This window comes from Natator depressus, chromosome 6 (genome assembly GCF_965152275.1).
Source record: "Natator depressus isolate rNatDep1 chromosome 6, rNatDep2.hap1, whole genome shotgun sequence".
Lineage (NCBI taxonomy): Eukaryota > Metazoa > Chordata > Testudines > Cheloniidae > Natator > Natator depressus.
The window spans coordinates 118032523-118052350 of NC_134239.1; the positions used below are offsets into that span (position 1 = coordinate 118032523).

General features: G+C 44.4%; 1 protein-coding gene across 1 annotated transcript in view; it reads right to left on the minus strand.

Annotated features, from left to right (window-relative positions):
* The window catches only part of PRKCH (protein kinase C eta), a 165320-nt gene that overhangs the window by 62601 nt on the left and 82891 nt on the right, over window positions 1-19828 (minus strand). Inside the window, exon 10 of the mRNA XM_074956411.1 lies at window positions 4323-4477. Within this exon, the coding sequence (XP_074812512.1) occupies window positions 4323-4477 (155 nt within the window). The remainder of the gene's footprint in view (window positions 1-4322; window positions 4478-19828) is intronic.

Genomic DNA, 19828 nt, shown 5'->3' on the forward strand with positions numbered 1-19828 from the left:
GTCTCCTTGGGCTTGGAGGCAGGAGAGCGACCCCGTTCTGGCCTTTTCTTTTTCTGGGACACCAGGGACTGAGACCGGTGTCTCTCAGAAGATTGTCTATGGGCGGACCTGTGGCAGTGCCGTGATTCCTTGGGGTCCTTCCTCAGCACCGGCTTGCACAGCTTCAGTGCTGGAGCACTGCGCACCGATGAGGAGATGCTGGGCGTGGGTTCTGCCAACCACGGGTAGGATTGTGGACGGAGTGCCGCCTCCATTAGAAGGATCTAGAGCCTTTGCTCCAAGTCTTTTAAGGTCCTAGGGTGGAAACCTTTTCAAATTCTGCACCTGTCCTTCTGGTGGCTCTCCCCGAGACACTGCAGACAGGAAGGGTGCAGGTCGCTCTCAGGCATAAATTTTCCACATCCTCACAGAGTTCGAACCCTGGGGGACGGGGCATACCCTTGTACCGGGGGGAGCGTTGGTGGGGATGGCGAACCCCCAAAAGGAAACTTATGAACTACTACTAACACTAACTAGCACTAACCAACTCATGCCAATCCCTTTTGTTATTTGTCAAGGCTAGTACATACGGCAGCACATATAGGCTGCAGTACAGCATACGGTAGCTCAGACATAATACTGATATCGTGGGTTTGTTTTTTTTTTTTTAAAAGTATGCACAACATTCAAGTGTGCTTTATTCCCCTCAGAGAACTAGTGAGCTGGAAAATGCAAACTCAGGGCTAGTCTACACTGGCAGCGCTTTTACATGGCTTGTGTGGTCACGGCAGAGCAGTGGGAGAGAGCTCTCCCAGCGCTCTAAAAAACCCCACCTCCACGAGTGGCGTAGCTCCCAGTGCTGGTCCACTGTCCACACTGGTGCTTTACAGCACTGAAACTTGCTGCACTCAGGGTGGGGTTTTTTCACACCCCTGACTGAGAAAGTTGCAGCACTGTAAATTGCCAGTGTAGACAAGCCCTAAGAATAAGCTGCCTCAAGAAGAATACTACATACACGCTTCACACAGAGTTGTGAGCAAACTCATATATCCTTGCCCAAGCTGATGGTCGAGTTTTCCTTTGGATGTATGTTTAAAAAAAAAATAAAAAAGAGCGCACAACTGCTGCACTATGAAAGAGGATTCTACATGCAACAACCTTAACGTGACGATGCTTTTGCCTAGCAGTATATAGCACAAACTGAGCCAAAATCTGCTCAAAAGCTGCAACACTAGCAAAGTCCGGGGAGCAAAGAACTATGATTTGGCATATGAAAGACCATGTCCTTAATTCCATGGGTGAATTTCAGTCTAATTTTTTCCCCTTGTATGATGTGATATGGAACTGCAATATACTTATCAGCATGCTTCAGAAAGCAGCTCTAAATAGAAGGTGCTGACTTGAGAACTAAACCTCAGCTGATATTTCTTTAATAAGGATAGTTAAAAGTCTCACTTCTGCAGCAATATACAAACACGAAGAGTGGACACTGGCCAAACGCGCTTGCAAAACAAGAGCAACAGTTTGTTTCTGCTAGTGGTCACCAGCAGTAAGAAGGAACTGAGGGGCTGGCGGGTCAGCAGGGTCCTATATTGGGCGCCATGAAGGCATGACTCCTGGGGGCACCCAGGCCGAACCTACGGATGCTGCTAGGGGAAAAATCTTCCAGCCGTTGTGCACACACCTGATTGGAATTGACATGAACCAGCACTCGAAGAAGAACAGATGATTGCTGAGCACCAAGCTAAACCGGTTTTGAAAACAAGTTTTCAACATTGGTAGTGTGAGAAACAATCTGGGAACAGGCTCAGATGAGCGAAACCTTAGGAGCTAATGATCAAATGGTGTTTGGCCTGACCTACAGTACAAAATAATACCAATGGCCACTGTCTTCAATGGGGCTGTTCTGCATGGGCACAGGAGTCTACCCATGTGGATCCTGTTGCAAGATCTAGCCACATATTTGTAACCAGACTGTAATGTAACATGCTTGAATTGGCACAGAGCATGTCCACACCCCCACAAAGCTCTTAACAGTCCTGGCATACCATGTAAAGGCCTGGCTGGAGAGTGGGGCTGTGGCAGGATTGTCAGGCCATAATTGAATATGAAACATGACAGATTTGCTGTTGGGAACCCCTGAAAGAATCTGTTTAATCTAATTAGCCAGTCCTCCTACCCTCTGAATGAGAGGACATCCTGAAGTGCATTGCACCAAGTGTTATAGACAGTACTCTTAATCATGTCCTCCCAGTATCTTGGATGCTCACTGCGCTAGACATTCCATCCAGGTCTATGAAGTGTCTCACATAGTCTGCCCCCTTGCATACATGCTGGAATTCTCAAAAATTTCTGGCATCATGATCTTTGCCAGACCAGCCTCCATGATCCAGAACCAGTGATCCACTCTGGCCTGATGATCACAGGGTAATCAGGTTGGCAATTGGGAAGCGTTGGGGCATTACACAAGGGACGGTCAATAGCCAAACTGGCTGTGATAAATGAAGGGGGGCGGGGGAGGGGAAAGGACCGCTCTCTTTTATTGACACCCAGCCAGCCATGAAGTCCCTCTTGGTGGCTGTTCTTTGCTTGCTTTACCTGTGAAGGGTTAAAAAGTCTCCCTGGCTAGGTAAAAGAAAGGGAGTGGGCACCTGACCAAAAGAGCCAATGGGACGACTAGACCTTTTAAACACTGGAAAAAACTTCCCTTTTGGTCTGTTGCTGTTCTCCGGGGAAGAGGGGAACAGGGCAGCAGATATGATATGAGAAGCTTGAAGCCAGGTATGAAAAATCATGAGATCATACTAGAACTACTTATTTGAAACCCCCAGATGTGTAAGTAGATGAGGAATCTCTAGAAAGACGCGATTAGGTTTATCTCTTTTATTTCTTTATGGCTTGTGGACTCTGCTGTGCTAACCCCAGATGCTTTTGTTTTACTTGTAACCTTTAAGCTTCTTGAGGTCCAGCTATCTTGATGCTTAATCCTTGTATTGTTTTAATAAAATTTACCTTTTTAAAAAACAGGATTGAATTTTTGTGTCCCTAAGAGGTTTCTGCATATGTTGTTTAATTAGCTGGTGGCAACAGCTAATTTTCTTTGTTTTCTTTCTCAGCTCTTTCCTGGAGGGGGGGTGGTGTAAGAGCTTGAGGGTACCCCATAGGAAGGAATTCCTAAGTGCATCTTCCTGGGTTTCAAAAAGGGGGGTTTTGCACTTGGGTGGTGGCAGCATCTCCCCACCCAAGGTCAGAGAGAAGCTGTAACCTTGGGAGTTTAATACAAGCCTCGAGTTGCCAGTATTAATTTTTAAAAATCCTTGCAGGCCCCCACTTCTGGACTCGAGTGCCAGAGTGGGGAATTAGCCTCGACACTGGCCCTCTAGACCCTGATGGATTCTGAGATTGGAATGCTATGTAGCCATGGAGAGGGAAATGGTATCTTGAAAAAACACCCATAATCCTCTAGCCCGACAGGAGCATCTGAAGCAGCGTGGGGACAAAACTCAGATTTTCCTAGACTGCACTGATATAAACACAATCATGCAAAGTGGTGGGTGTGGACAAAAGATGATGTCTGATATTTAGTTGTGCTAGGAAAAAAAAAACCTTGTGTGGACGTTCTGAGTCATGTTAGACGTGTGTGTTGGACTCATTGTTCTGTCTGTTGCATAAATGGGCATTGAGGGGGAATGCAGAGGAACAACAGCCCCGGTTGAATTCAGGCCATGTGGACAGGGCTATAAATGACAAATCACTCACTGGCAGGGGATACAGCTCATCGTATTTATGCCCCAGATAACACAGAACGCTTTCACCTAACCTACTCCCTCTTTGTTGTGACCTTGATTTGTACTCAGCAGCGGCAGGCTAGGCTGATTCCTATTGAGAGGAGGCATCTGTTTTTCAGCAGCTAACACTCAGCAGCTATCCAATTTCCCATTAATACAGGCGCCTTGATAAGTGCAAATGTCTGTGGGCCAGATGCTGAGCTGGTGTAAATCAGCTTTGCTTCACTGAAGTCAGTGGAGCAATACTAGCTGACACCAATTCAGCATTTGGCCCCGTATCTTGGGCATGTAAGGGTGATATTTTCATTTCTGTTCCTAGACATATAACTGGTCTTGCAATGATGGTTCCCCTCTCCTGCCCCCCGTAGTAAATATTGTATCAGGTAGTTTCCCTGCCTCCTGCAGGCTGTGAGCACCTTTGATAATAAGCAGCAAGGAAACAGAGCGATTGTCATTACATTTGTTAACTGATTCCCAGTGGCTAGCGAGGGATTATTCGCCCAAGTGCAAAAAGGGCAGCTTAGACCAGGAGAGTAAATGAAATCCAGAACTCACCGATAAATGATGCCTTTCTCGTGGAGAAACATGAGGGCTGAAATAATTTCTGCAGCATAGAAGCGGGCTCGAGCTTCATCAAACCGACGTGACTTCTGAATATGGAACATCAAGTCCCCACCATTCACGAACTCCATGACGAAGAACAGGCGATCCTTCACAGACACACAAACATAACATGGACAAAAGAGCATTAATCAGCTTATCCTGTCCCATGCAGAAATGAATTCAAATCTAAACTATTCTCCCCAAAACAAAAGCAGAAAAAACACCAAGCAATGCTGAAAAATGTGATCTTTCCAGGGAGGTTAAGTCAAAAACTAGATCTGTCAAAACCCCCCTCCCAAACATCCTCAATAATGAAATATGTTCATTTGGTCTGTACACATGAGCAGATGCAAGCTTACAAAAAGACTCCTAGAGAATTTAATAGATAATTGTAACCTTTCTATATGTTTTTATTAACCACCCCAATCCAATTCAATAGAGAATTATATCCCTTCTGTAGATCTCTCTGGATGGCTCAAAAGATCTATAGAAAGTATCTCAATCTTTATTAGATGCTGTGGCTTCTTAAAGTAGAATCATACTTGAATTTCTATATATCATCTACTAATTTTACCCTCTACTATACTCTATAGGGATTTGAGACACAGTTAGGTGCACACGATGCAGTGCAAGTAATGCACAAGTACATATTGTAATACTTTCAATTCTAGGACTTCAATTTCCCCTTTATTCAGGGAATAGGTGTTGACTGTCAAACTGAAGATGTAAATACACTAGATTTGTGGGCATCACTATGCCATGTTTGCTCAGATTCCTTATAGGGCATAGCTTTACCATTTTAAAGGAAAGGTTATAACAATAATGATGTCACAACTAGAGCATCCCTAGAATCTGCTTCAGAGAATTTTTATTGCTTTACAAGCTAGGATCATGGAAATGGTCTTTAAAATCTTGAAATGTCAGCCTTTCATAACATTGATTATTAATCTACAGACCTTTGTTGGATGTAGGAGCTGATGAAGACTGGGTATACAGTAAAGACTCTGCTGTGTGAAAGTGCAATACATAGTTCCTTGCAGTAAATGAGCAAAGAGTCACTGAACTGATGCTGTTCTTTGAGTGCCTATATTTTTGCAGGTTTCAGAGTAACAGCCATGTTAGTCTGTATTCGCAAAAAGAAAAGGAGTACTTGTGGCACCTTACAGACTAACCAATTTATTTGAGCATGAGCTTTCGTGAGCTACAGCTCACTTCATCGGATGCATCCGATGAAGTGAGCTGTAGCTCACGAAAGCTCATGCTCAAATAAATTGGTTAGTCTCTAAGGTGCCACAAGTACTCCTTTTCTTTTTGCAGAGGTCCATAAATGTGGAGAAAGCTGTTGAATATGCAGTTCATGCAGCTGGATCTCCAATTAAGCAATCTGGACACAAAAATGAAAAATGTGCATGTGCAAAATTGGTGCGTGCTCTGTGTTGGGGGGCATAGGGAGGAAAGAATGCAGTCCAGTGTATGCAAAAAAATTGCAAATGAAAATAAATCAAAGGCTTGTTTGACCCTAGCTCAAAATTTGCCTCCATGTTTAAATATCATTATGTTCTGTTCTTCTAATTGTTTTGTCACGAAAGCTTTCATTCTGAACCACAGAAAAGTCCCGTCTGGAAGGTAAATAAAGGATTAACTTGAGAAAGTTTGATTTCTTTATGATGCTTTTTGACCTGCCCGTCTCCAAATCCCCCTCCCATGATTGAGCATTACTAATCTATGACCCAAGGTTTTAATCTCATCTCTAAATTCTGGGTGTTTGGTTCTCGCCAGTCTCTTGCATCTGGCCAGCTTGAAATGACCACTGCCATTAACATCTTGAGATGCAAACAGCAGAAGAAAAGCAAACCAGGAATCCTTTCATTTTACAGCTGGCGCTGAAGACATAAGAGGGAAGCCAAATGGCTTGTGACTGGTGATAACAGCATTCCTCTCTTCACCCTCATGGGCCTTTGTTAATCTGCTGCTTGAGTTGATGGAATCTTTCAGCTCTCTTCAGAAGCAGCAAAGTTAAGATAGATGAGCCCCCAGACCCGGGAGTCTAAAAATACTCAGCCAACATTTGAAACTACTGTGGGGAAAACGATCACACCACAAGAGCCTTAAATGCTGTTTGAAATCCATACAAACAGCAATGATCCTTTACTGTTTCACTCTGGTCTAATATTAGGGCTCGTCTACATGAAGAAATAGCCTGGAATAGCTATTGCATACTAGTTCCCCATGAGGACACCCTTATTCCTTACTATGAATGTCTTTGTGTGGTTTACCTTAATCCATATGTACTTAGTTCTGGGTGAAGTAATAAACTGCCGATCAAATAAGAATAACCAACTCTCCCAATTTGAGAAATACTGTCAAGGTAAAAGTTGACCTGAAAAGAACCTAGCCTTAACATTAGTAAGCTAATGCTTCCTTGACTCATTTGACTAAGCTACACTGCATAAAAGGTACTCTTACTAGGGAATAAGCGTGCGCACACAAGAAGTTAGTGAAGAATAGCTGTTGTGCTTTAAAATTTTTCTGCAATAGCATCTCAGTGTAGACAAGCCCTTAGAAGGACGTAGATCAAGAATAAGGAACATACACTGTGGTAAAAACAACGAGGAGTCCTTGTGGCACCTTAGAGACAAACAAATTTATTTGGGCATAAGCTTTCGTGGGCTAGAACCCATTTCATCAGATGCATGGAGTGGAAAATACAGTCGCAGGTATAAATACACAGCACGTGAAAAGGTGGGAGCAGGTATGAAATCTGGTAGAATTTAGATCAGTTCACTAGGCCATGGCCCACCTCTTCATTCAAATTCCTCCTTAAAATTCCTTCCTGACCCACTGCCTACATGAAGTTATTTAATTCACCAGCACCATATTGTTTGGGTATGTGTATTTAGGAATATAGCGATTGCAATAGTGCAGTGTTTGTCACTGTTTCTTTTTTTATAGCTGAACTTCAGGAAAATGAAACCATTGCAATCCCCTCCTATCTTAATTCATATATGCTCTGCTTCCCCACCCCAGCTAGTCCTTCATGACCTCCTTGGGGGGCATACCTCACACTTTGGGCTATGTTGCTGTAGATTTTCATAGTCTAATACTTCCCTCCTTTCTCACATGCTTACAGGTGCACTGAAACAGCAATGTTTAAAATATCATTGGCATCTGAATTAACAGATATTGAAATGAATGGGGCAGTCCACAGCTATTGTTTCGGGCTCTCCGCAAACTCAGGCAAACATCACTAAATGCGTTACATTCAGGTCACAGTCTGAAGGTTTTCTTCGCAACGATAGCAGCTAGAGACTTACCTCTGCATATGCTCACATGCAGAGACTATAAATCAGGATTGTTTTGCTATTGAGACTCTCCCATTTAGCCTTCAGCATAACTTGTGCCTATCCAAATTAATTCTTTCCCTTAGGGTTGCTAATTGCCCAGTTTACTAACACTTTTCAGTACTGTGGGTCTGACTAAGTAGAAGAGATGGGGTGGGTATTGTAATTTGTTCACAATTCAGCATTTGTGCATTGGCTTCTTACATGCATGATAGCATATATTATAAAGATCAGCACTAATGAATATGCTTGGGGGAGGAGGAACTAAGTAAGATTTTCTACTGGTATTCACAAGTGGGGCCATCAACCTGCTAAACTGCAAAGACCAACTAAATAATCACTCCAAAGGTATCCTAAGGAGAAAAATAAGCATTCTGAAACAATGACATTTTATTAATAAAGGAGATTACAGCATTTAAAAATAGGGACAAATATTATGAAATGTCGATGAACCAGGAAGGGGGGGTTTACACAGCAAATGGCTTTAATAATAAAGTTAGGGGTAGATTATCTGGCACTCCACAGCAATGCTTGGCACGCCCAGAGGATGGGCAGGGATAGAGAGCTTTACATCACTATTCTGCCTCTCCTGACCTTGGGCTCTCAGCACAAGTTAGAGCAGTCTCAGTGCAGCTCTAACTCGTACTGGTGGATAAAGGCTCCCAAGGAGCTACTCCGCAGGCCACGACCGCCCACTCTTCACTTGGGAATGTCCCCTGTACTGAGGTGGGGCAGAGGGGGCAAGAAAAGTCTTCATCTGCTAGTTTAAGACAGCTTTCAGTCCACTTTGAGTTGCTGGATAGGTACAAATGGGAGTTAGGATGGGCTGAGGATTGGACTGTGTTTTTGACAGAGACACACTGCTGAAATCCTCCTCAGTGTTTTACATGCTGTGTCTCAGAAGACGCTTTCCCTGATCTGTTATCTTTGTCTGACACTAGCAATAAGAAGAAATTAAGAATTTGAGTCAACAGGAAACAGCGACGTTAGAGGCCTCACAGCAACGACAACCACAACAGGAAATCCTGTTGCACCATTTTGGATTGGAATCAACAATCAACAAAGCCACAGTGCCAACTGTTACTGTAAATTAAAGAAACAATTCAGTGAAATAAAGTGATCTGAGTCAGATGGGTTTGTTTTCCGGCTGGCTGGTGTCCAAACATGAGTGCTGTAGATTCCTCTGCAGGACAATTCGGTTTATTTCTCATCTTGCTTACTAAGCTGGCAGGAGTTAGGAACAGGGCTGGGCAAATAATGGTGGTGGTCGAAGTAAAAAAAACAAAAATAATTTGGGATCAGACAAACAATTTTTTAAAAAGTTTTTCTTGGCAAAACCAAAAAACTGCAAAAAACAAAAACAAACCTGGGGGAAAAAAAAATAAAGGTGTCAGATCAAACCAAATGTTTTGGATAGCACCACAAATGAAATGTTTCTGGATCTTTTTCCCCCGATTTGTTTTCCAACCGAAACGATTCACTGCATTCAACCCAAGTTTGTGAATAGTTTTGGTTGAGCTGAATCTGTATTTTTTGGTGAAAAAAATATTCTCACACACACACACACACGCACGCACGCACAAAATTCCCCAGCTCTAGTCAAAAGTACTGTGGGAGCTACATGCTCTGTCCCTAATGAGGGGGCCTCATGTAACTCAAATGCACCTCCTCCTTTTTGCTTGGAAAGGCACTCTGGGGCTTTGAAGGGAATTCCTTCCAGTTAGGCCCGGATTCTGCAAGCTGCTCTGGGTAGATTTCCAGGGGGCTCTGTGTGGGCACTGAGCTGCTTGCAGGATTACGATTAGGGTTAAGGGTATGTCTAGACAGCCCATTAGAGCAAGCCACCCAGTCCAGGCTGACAGGCTTGGGATAGCAGGGCTCGTGCCAGCATTTTCAAAATAGGTGGGTAGACCGTGCTTTGAAGATGCAGCTCTGGCTTGAAATTGGGCTCTGAAACCTACCCCCTCTCATCCCCTTGGGCTTCAGAAGTCGAGCTCCAGCCCAGCCAAAATTTCCAAAGTGCTGCCTACACAACTATTTTTAGAGCACTAGCATAAGCCCATCTACCCCAAGTCTGTCAAACCAGGCTGTGTAGAAATACCCTTTAAGATTAGTGGCTGGGACACTGGCGCTTTTGTGAGTGAGCTGATTCAGGCAGGAATAGGGGCACTGATTTCTAGGACTGCCTGGGGCACTGAAGTGAATGGCAGCTGCCTGTGAAAATAATTTATAGTTGCATAGCATGGAACAGCAAATGAGATACACTTGTTCTCCAAAGCCTGGCACATACTTATAACCATGTCTGAAACGCTCTTCAAAAACTGTTACAGCTAGAGTTGGCTGGAAAACAGAGATCCCTTCTTGTGAAAAATTTCACGTTCTTGGGGGGAAAAAAATCATCCCCAAACAGGACAAAACTTTCAGGCAGAAAATGAAATGGATAAGATTCCTTCCAGCTGAGGAGATCTGGTTTCAATTTTCCCCAATTTTTTCATTAGAATTGTAATTTTTCCCACAGACATTTTCCGTCAAAAAGTTGTTCTGTTGGAGAATTCCTGACCAACTCTAGCTATAACATAACACAGCTGTAACACAGTTAGTGTCCACACACAAAATGGTTACAGGCTATGCAAGATCAGCATCAGTCCAGAGACTTGCCTTAGGCAGTCTATCTGGTCTGCAGCTCAATGATAAAGACTTCTGGCATGAAATCCTCACCTCTGCTCAGACCCCTTTATGCTTAATCAAAGGGCTGAAGTGGCACAAATGGGCCCTAAAAATCCCAGTTCGGGACAGGAGACAATTCCCCTGATGCAGGAATGGACTAAGAGAGCAGTAAGGCAGCTTCAGGGAAAGCGTCTTCACAATTCCTTGTGTAGGGGGCATACCAGGAGCGTGTCAGGGCAGGGATGCATCAGAGAGTGGTGCAGAGATTCTGAGACATGATAGGGCCCATAGAGAAGCCCCAAGGAGGCTGCCCTACTTAGATAGGCCTCCAGATCTGTATAAATTACACTGGGGGCCTCTCCTGCCCTCAGAGCAGCCCAAGATTGAAAGGGTGCAAAGGTGGCTTTTCGTCCAAAGACTTTAAAGTTTGTAGTGTTCATATAAGGGAGCATTTGGAGGACACTGAAATCTGGTATATGGTTATCGAGCATGTTCAGAAATTCCACTTGAATGTGGAATTCCATACTGTGTAAGCATTTAATCTCCACATATATGGCTGGTGCATGCGATTCATTGGCAGGCAAATTTAGGGTCCAATCTGAAACCCATCAAAGTCAAAAGACTCCACTAGAGAGCAAGGGACATTTTCACTCTCTGTTCCCTCGTTGAAAGTGCTTTACAACAGTACTCAGCAATTTACTCTTTGCACAGTGGAAGCCAACAGGGCAGGTCTGTCTTTGTTCAATAATGGAATTTTAATAGTTCATAATAAATAAGTAGTAAATAAGTGTAGGGGTTGGACAGCTGGTAAAAGTATTATCATCATGCCATCTCAAGGGCAGTCGGTTTGCCTCAGGGCTACTCAAAACTCCTGCTTTATTTATTTTTTTTGCATAGCTCTGCAACCTCACACAACCCTACTCACTTTAAGTCTTGGCTGGAAGCTTGGAAATCAACGACTGTTTTCTAAATACCATGCTGATAAAAAACACAGGTCAAACTTCACCAGCATTGCAGTGCTCTAACTACAATGGAGTCCAGATGCACTAGAGCATGGAACAGGTCAAATGATTTATTTGACAAATTTCACAATTTCCCCCCAAAAAAGTTATGAGTCAATAATATGACTGATCATCTTTGAAACTCTCACCCACTAAACCAGTCCTGAATCCTAATGAGCTCTGGCATTCTAAACTAAGAGGTTTACACAATTACAGAGGATAGACTGGATAGTACTCAGCAGTGTCCAGAGTAAGAAGGGATTAGAAGCAGCAGCAGCGGAGGAGAGAAATGGAGAGAAGTCACTAATACAATCTTTCTTTGAAAAGTGTTCTGAAGTAGATTTAATTTTTGAGCCAGATTCCTAGCTGTCTGCAATGGAGCTATACTGATTATACTGACCTTCAAGGCCTTTGCTTTCAAGTCAGAATAATTAACGGAGATAAGCCATTACGTCCACTCCAACCTTTGTCATAGGAATTGTTCATACACATTAGCTATGGCTCTTAAATACAGTCAAATTGATGATAGCCAGTGGCGCACTGTTTAGCTGGCCATTTGGAAATCTTGTGGGCTCTGACAAGGACTACGAAAATTCAGCAATTAACAGTTAATTGCAAACTCATTTTGTTGCAATTTCACTGGACATTTTATTTGCATGCTGAAGCCTTCAATCAGTCCACAAGTTCATGCTGCTATGAGCAACAATTTATGCCTAGGAGAAATCAAATTGCAGCATGCCACAAATAGTATTATGAGCCCTGTAAACCTAAAGGCTGTGAACTGCTGGGATTTATTTATTTTTTTATGTTTTTGTTATCTTTATTTAGCTAATGAAGGCATAATGAAAAACTATCACATTTCAGAAATGACAGAGTAATGCTGCATTTATTTCTCCAAAGCAAGCAAAATCATGCACAGTGGCTTTCCTTTGAGAGGGCAGAGGACTTCCTGTCATTAGAAGAATTTAATCTAGGGTTTTGCCTGGCTTATATTTAGTGAGTACATTTCTGAGAAACACACATCAGTTTCTCGCTCTGGGCCTGCTCTTACAACAATGAATTCCTGACGTCACAGTTCCAGCTCCAGGAACTGCTGAGTCATCATTTGACAGTGCTTTGTTATTTTACATGGCTGATAGCAGGCACAAGACCAACTTCCATTCACCGCACTCCTAAAACAACTGAACATTACTTAAGGAAACTCCCTGGAGGCACAGACAATTAAACTGGTTCTTTCCAGCTTCCTGTAACATTTCTCCAGTCTCTCTCTGAGTAAAGGCCTGTGTGTGAGTGAGAGTGTATGTGTGTGTGAGAGAGAGAGAGGGAGGGAAGGAGAGGGAGAGCGCGCGCGCGCGGTGGGTGCCCAACACTACTGAGAATCAGTTAACACTTCATCAGTGCATGAGAATGCATCGAACTAAATCACGTCTGTGTATTTTCTTTACCCCTTCCGTGTAGTGGAAACCTTGTCTGCTGCAGCAATTTTAAGAGATTTCAAGTCAATCTCATTCATCTCTCTGGAACACTGCACCCTTTGAGGTACCAGAGGCTCCTGGCCGGTCGCCCCAGCCCAGGAAGGGCTAATGCCAAGCTCAAAAGTCTGCTCAGGCCCTTCCTTTGGGGCACTGTTTTATTCTTCAACACAAAAGTTAAACAAAGCTATTCTCTTGACCAAAGCAGGCTGAAAAGCCTTTTCCCCTGCTTCTCCCTCCCCCTGCTCCTGGGGCCAGCAACAGGAACCCACCCCCTCCTGCAGCAATCCTTTTCATCGGAACCACTTGCTGGCTTTTCCAATCACTTGATCAATCTCAGCTAGGAGGCAGCGGATCCGTCACAGGTGATGTTGGGTCCCAACTCCTCTTAAAGGGCTGCCCCTCCCCACCCCCTGTGACACATACCTCCTGCAAACTCTATGTTGCTCCTCCCACTACCTTAAGTCCAAGTACATCTTAAATGACACGAAGGTTCCATGGTGAACTCATCACATGATCACAAAATTCTACCCAGAATGCACACAAAGGGATGATGTTTATTGCTGCTTATTTATTCATTTCTATTTCATTAAAAAAAAGAATCCCAAAATCTAGGGGTCTAAACATGGAGTTAAACAATAAAAGCACATCCCCCCCCCAAAAAACCTCTGAGTCCTTATCCATAAAGTAAATACTTCCACCCACTGTAAACAAAATATTCTTCTCCTGCTTCATTTGTCCCCTTGTGAGGAGTGTGGGAAGCTATGTAGCCCTGGCAGCATGTCTGGCAAGTCAAAGAGTCAGGTCCTGTTAGCTCTAGAAGGGGAATAAATTTAAGAATCAAGGGCACTTGATTATGTCCAGCCACCAACTGCTCCCATTCAAGACAGGGACCTGTGAGTGTATGCATCTCAGCTACTGCAGCTGCCATAGGATCGCACAAGGAGAGAGGGCTCTCCAAGGATAACCAGGACCACACCGCTTGCAGCCACGTTTTCAAAGGCAGCCACTGGATTTGGGTGCCTCAGTTTGTGGGCACGTGACTTGAGACAACTCTGGACCGATTTTCAGAGATGCAGAGTGCCTGCAGCTCCCCCTGGCTTCAGACAGACTTGTGGGTGCTCAGCACCTCTGGAAACTAGGTTCAAGATCTTTCCAGTGGGGGATCCAAAAATTAAGACACCCAACAGTCACTTTGAAAGTGTTGGCCTTAGGGCCTGATTTGTCAGGCCTGTGCCAACCTCTTAAACATCATCTAGACAGCAAAGCAGGTTGCTCCCTCAGCCAAAAAAGCATTACCCCTGCCTCAGCGAGGCCGAGTCTCAGCTGGCTGGTTCTCAGCCAAGTTATGACAGCACTAATTTCACCATGAGTTGGCCCCCAGCCACACAGGCTGTTCATGAATTGGTTCAGTTTCAATCCCTTCTACGCCACAGATTCACAGATTTCAAGGCCAGAAGGGACCATTTGATCACGTAGTCCAGTGGTTTTCGAACTGCGGGTTGGGATCCCAAAGTGGGTCGCGACCCCGTTTTAATGGGGATGCCAGGGCAGGTTTAGACTTGTTGGGGCCTGGGGCCAAAGCCCGAGCCTAACTACCGAGGGCCGAAGCCCAAGAGCTCAGGTGACAGGACTTCTGCTTTGGTCTCCCCCCCCCAAGAGGCACTGGGGGCTTGGGGTTTGGTTTTGGCCCCCTACCTGGAGTGGAGGTGGGGAGGGAAGCTCAGGCGGGCTCAAACTTCACCCCACCCTCCTGGGGTTGTGTAGTAATTTTTGTTGTCAAAAGGGGGTTGCGGTGCAATGAAGTTTGAGAACCCCTGATCTAGTCTGACCTCCTGCGTCATACAGACAAAGTATCATCCAGTTACCCCTGGATAACATAATAGCTTGTGTTTGACCAAATTCTAAAACGTGTAATAAACCGTTGTAGATGGAGGGGCCTATATAATGGCTTTCACATTGTTCTCCTATCAAAAATACCCTGTCCACACAGGTCAGGAAAGTCACCCTAGCTAATAGCAGTGGTATTTAAAGCATGGATGCAGCTAACACCATATTAATTCCTGTATGAGAGGGTCATATTTTACACGTCACCAATTTAAATCAGGACATGCAGGATCAGATTGATTTTTCCTGTAATAGTCCATAGATTGGAGGCAATTCACTCTGCCGATAGGAACTGCACTGCTTTCGACACTCATGGAGTATCCTGTAAACTAATCTACACTCTAGAGTTGGTGATGAACATAAGAACTGCCATACTGGGTCAGACCAAAGGTCCATCTAGCCCAGTATCCTGTCTTCCGACAGTGGCCAAAGCCAGGTGCCCCAGAGGGAATGAACAGAACAGGTAATCATCAAGTGATCCATCCCCTGTAGCCCATTCCCAGCTTCTGGCAAACCGAGGCTAGGGACACCATCCCTGCCTGTCCTGGCTAATAGCCATTGATGGACCTATCCTCCATGAACATATCTAGTTCTTTTTTGATGGCCTCAAAAGATACTATTCCACACCAGAAAGGAAGGCAGTAACCTACCCATCCTACACTTGAGTACCTCAGCTACAGTCTGACCAAAAAAGGGCTTTGTAGCAGGTCCCTAACGATGCTTCCCTTTCTGGCCTCTACTTATGACCCAAAGGAATGCCAAGCATTACTGAGCCTCTTGGAACATGCCATACTAGAAACATTACTCTCAGCCAAATCCAAATGTCGTGGCAGAGGGCTTAATGTCTACACAAGGGGTTTAAACCAGATTAAGTCAAATTAATCCAGTTCAAAAATGCTTGCATACACACAATGCAATCCATCACAGCACACAATCTCTGCATTTATCACAAACTCCGGAATCCTCTTCCAAAGTGGACTACATTTGCTGCAAATTGAGTTAGATGCAATGTTGCTGTTGAGCAGAGCCAGATAAAGCACAAGCAGCTCAGTAAGACCTATATTAAAACCCAGGATGACCGGAAATAATCTGGCAAGGGACTTGTAACCTACCAATTTTCTGAGGAACTGGACAGGATTTTGAATAAATACATAACCACCCAACCCAGAAAGGTTGTGGAACCTTCTGACCACTCTTCTCCATCCCTCCCAAGGACAACCAGCAACACTCACTGGACGATGAGAATGAAGAGGGCAGTGAGGAGTTGTCCCCTGAGAGCCAGGCTCTGATGCCAGCCAGGTAGAAAGCCAACCCAATTCCTGTCCTGCAACAACAGAGCCCAAGTCCCAGCCAGAAACCCAGGCTGGGGTCCAAGAGGCAGATCCTCTGGAGGGAATTTCAGCACGTATCTATATTTACAATGTATTATTATTTGTGGATAGCCATGATAGCTTCTGTTTCAGGTGCCCCATTGCCCCAGCCATTTTAGGCAGAGGTGAGCTAGGAGACTTTCCAAGCCTCCAGCCCCTGCCTCCCTCCCTCCACCCATGCTGTCTGCTCACCCTCCACCCCCATATACATTTCCAACTACCCTGCTCCACCCAGGTAATCAGCCTCTGTCACATGCTAAAGCCTTGATCATTGACCATTTTCGGGTCATGCCACGGAGGGCAAATGCCCTTCTACCTATTTTCCTTTCCACTCCCCTCATCTGTCCTGCCCAGTGAACACCCACACCTGGCGGTCTTCAAACATAGCTGCCTCATTTCCCGCTGCTGCCACAGAGGAGGAGAAAAAAAAAAAAAAAGATCCAGTCAGCAAGAAGTAAGGATCCAACAAGTACATCTGCACTTTAGGTATCTGTAAATTACTCAAATCTACCAATTATTTCAAGACACTAGAGAGAAAAGGATGGATGTTTACAACACCAGGAGTGGATCAACATCATCACTATAGCTGTAGCTTTAGACCGAATACCCTAAACGGGCTCCTACGAACCCCTTCTCAGGCAGAACCTCCAACATTTCCCCCCTCTTTCTGATTTACTTTCCCATTAGCACCCTCCACCGCCTGTGTCGTGATGTTTTTTCCTCTGGCTGAGGGAGAGCTAACTGTGGCATTCTGGAGTTCCTCATCTCTGCTCCTCAGGGCTCTGCCCCAGTGATTGTCATTGCTGTAGTGTGCCCAACCTCAGATTTCTGGGTAGCTGCTAGATTACAAAGCCAGCTTCAACGTTCACGCCATATGTTATGTAGTCCTGGAGAAAACAAAACCGAAGGTGTCCCCTTAAAAAGTAATCACAGCTCGATCCCTTACGTAACATATGCACAGGCTCAAGTTTAGCCCGATCTCTTCCTATATTAAATTTTAAAAAGTCACAGCAACTGAGGACAGGCCCATCTGTTAAATGTGTGGGAGATTTGTGACATAATGGTCATGTTCATTCTAGACAAAACAATCTGAATACCATGGGAGACATTAGAGGCAAATGAGTAACTTTCCCAGGCTGTTCAGTCATTTAAGTGGCATGACATCAGCGAGCATCTTTTAAAGGGACAGAAATGTATGTACCCTACAAAGCCTCCTGGCTTTGCAAAATGGTACTATTCAGTGATTCGCTCTCCTGAAATCTCTTGACTTCAAGAGTATCCCGATTTGTAGGCTATCATTGTATAAGTAGGGGCATAGCGAGCAGATCGAGGGACATGATCGTTCCCCTCTATTCGACACTGGTGAGGCCTCATCTGGAGTACCGTGTCCAGTTTTGGGCCCCACACTACAAGAAGGATGTGGATAAATTGGAGAGAGTCCAGCGAAGGGCAACAAAAATGATTAGGGGTCTAGAGCACATGACTTATGAGGAGAGGCTGAGGGAGCTGGGATTGTTTAGTCTGCAGAAGAGAAGAATGAGGGGGGATTTGATAGCTGCTTTCAACTACCTGAAAGGGGGTTCCAAAGAGGATGGCTCTAGACTGTTCTCAATGGTAGCAGATGACAGAACGAGGAGTAATGGTCTCAAGTTGCAATGGGGGAGGTTTAGATTGGATATTAGGAAAAACTTTTTCACTAAGAGGGTGGTGAAACACTGGAATGCGTTACCTAGGGAGGTGGTAGAATCTCCTTCCTTAGAGGTTTTTAAGGTCAGGCTTGACAAAGCCCTGGCTGGGATGATTTAACTGGGAATTGGTCCTGCTTCGAGCAGGGGGTTGGACTAGATGACCTTCTGGGGTCCCTTCCAACCCTGATATTCTATGATTCTATGATTTGAGAATGTGTTCATTACAGAAAAGCATGTCCCAATGCCAAGAACTCAGGTCTCGCTATTTTTTCAATGACACACTCAAGGCTCCTTGCTTCAGCAATTGGGAGCACAAGGACATGGAAAATAAAGCCACAGGATGACCAGATCTGCAGTCCTGCTAACAAGGACAGTGCCTGAAATTGCATCCCAGGACCAGACTGTCCTCTGAAAGTATCCTGGGCTCACTAGGAGAAAGGGATGAGGACAGTCGGAGCAAAACCTAGAGGCGTTAACTTGGGTGACATTTGACGCCACTTGCCTGGGAAACCGATCATTCCAGTCACTTTCACGGATGTTGGGACAAAGAATTTAAAATCAACTATCCTCACAGAAATAACGGTTCCTTAGCCCCCAAGAAAACAGACTGTGTATAGTACAAACATACATGTGATTAATACATTCCAGGAAAAACAAACCCCCTTGTTCTAAATTCCTGTCTAAATCCTTATAATCTCACTCAGGCTAGGAAGGTATTTATACTGCGCTCGTCACCGTGGTATTTAATGACATGGACATGTAAATAAACATAGAAATAAGAGTATTCTTTAGTGATCATGGACACTAAGGAACTAATACATATGGTTCCGTATGAGAAGCCCCAGATCAGCTATAGGACTAGTTACCATACTATATAGGATATCATTGCAGGGGTATCATCCTGTATGCCATCCGATAGGATGGCTCAAAACTGTATAGAAGGAGATGGTAACTGCATTAGGCTAAGCAGAAATCACCCCTCATGTAAAGATGTGTGATTATAAAAACCGTGAACAGCATTAAAAATATCATTTGGAAGGGTGGACTTCAAAGAGCAGATGTCCATCCACTCAGGCCCAGTTTCAACATGGTTAAAAATCATCCAATGAAAGGAAGAGCATGGCATTTTATTTTCCTGGATGACAGGAATTCAGGGATTAAAGTTTTTTAAAAAAAAGTCCTTCATCCTCCCCATCAGTTAGTGGGAGTTACAAGATACAGGGTAACCAAGGAGCAGCATGGGTGGGTGTCCTCAGCCAGCCTGTTGTGTTGTTAACATGTCTTCATTAGACTTCAAAAACATGTGACCCATTGTGGCTAAAAGTACACTGGTAACTCCTGCCGCCTAGTGGTAAAAACATTTCCTTTCTAAAACAGCAAGTAGATTGCCTTGGGGTCAGTCGACTCTAAGATTGATAACAGAGCTGGGCCTTTTCAGGGTTATTACTATTATTTATTATTTGTACCGCGGTCGTGCCTGCGCTCCCTAGTCACGGACCAGGACCCGATTGTGCTAGGCACTGTACTGAAACAGACCAGAAAGACAGAAAATTATCTGCAGTAGACGCAGGAGTTCTTATCAAGAAATGACCTGCCTCTCTAATCAGCAGCAAAGCAGTTGTCTATGCTTTGCTCCTAACTTGGGGGCAGTACAGTTTGTTTCACTGCACCCAAATAGTATATAGGGGTCTAAATAATCAAATGGGGCCTGCGTCCACCAACATCCCCAACGCGACTCTTACCCATCCACCCTCAAAGCTTCAGGGTACTTCAGACAGACACTTTTCTACAGTAAAGTCTCCATCACCCCAGAAAGCACTGCTGCTGGCACAGCCTCACGTACATTTATGCCACAATATCCTTTTGATGCTTATCACTGTAACGTTCAAACGATGCAACTCTGTGATGAGGAATGCATTTTAAAAAAACTTGCTCTGGATCTTTTCAAGGGAGCTGTTGAGCATCCCCAACTCTCACTGGGGTCGGACCCTATGTTTATTCCAGATGTTAAATAGCCCTGCAGGGAAATGTA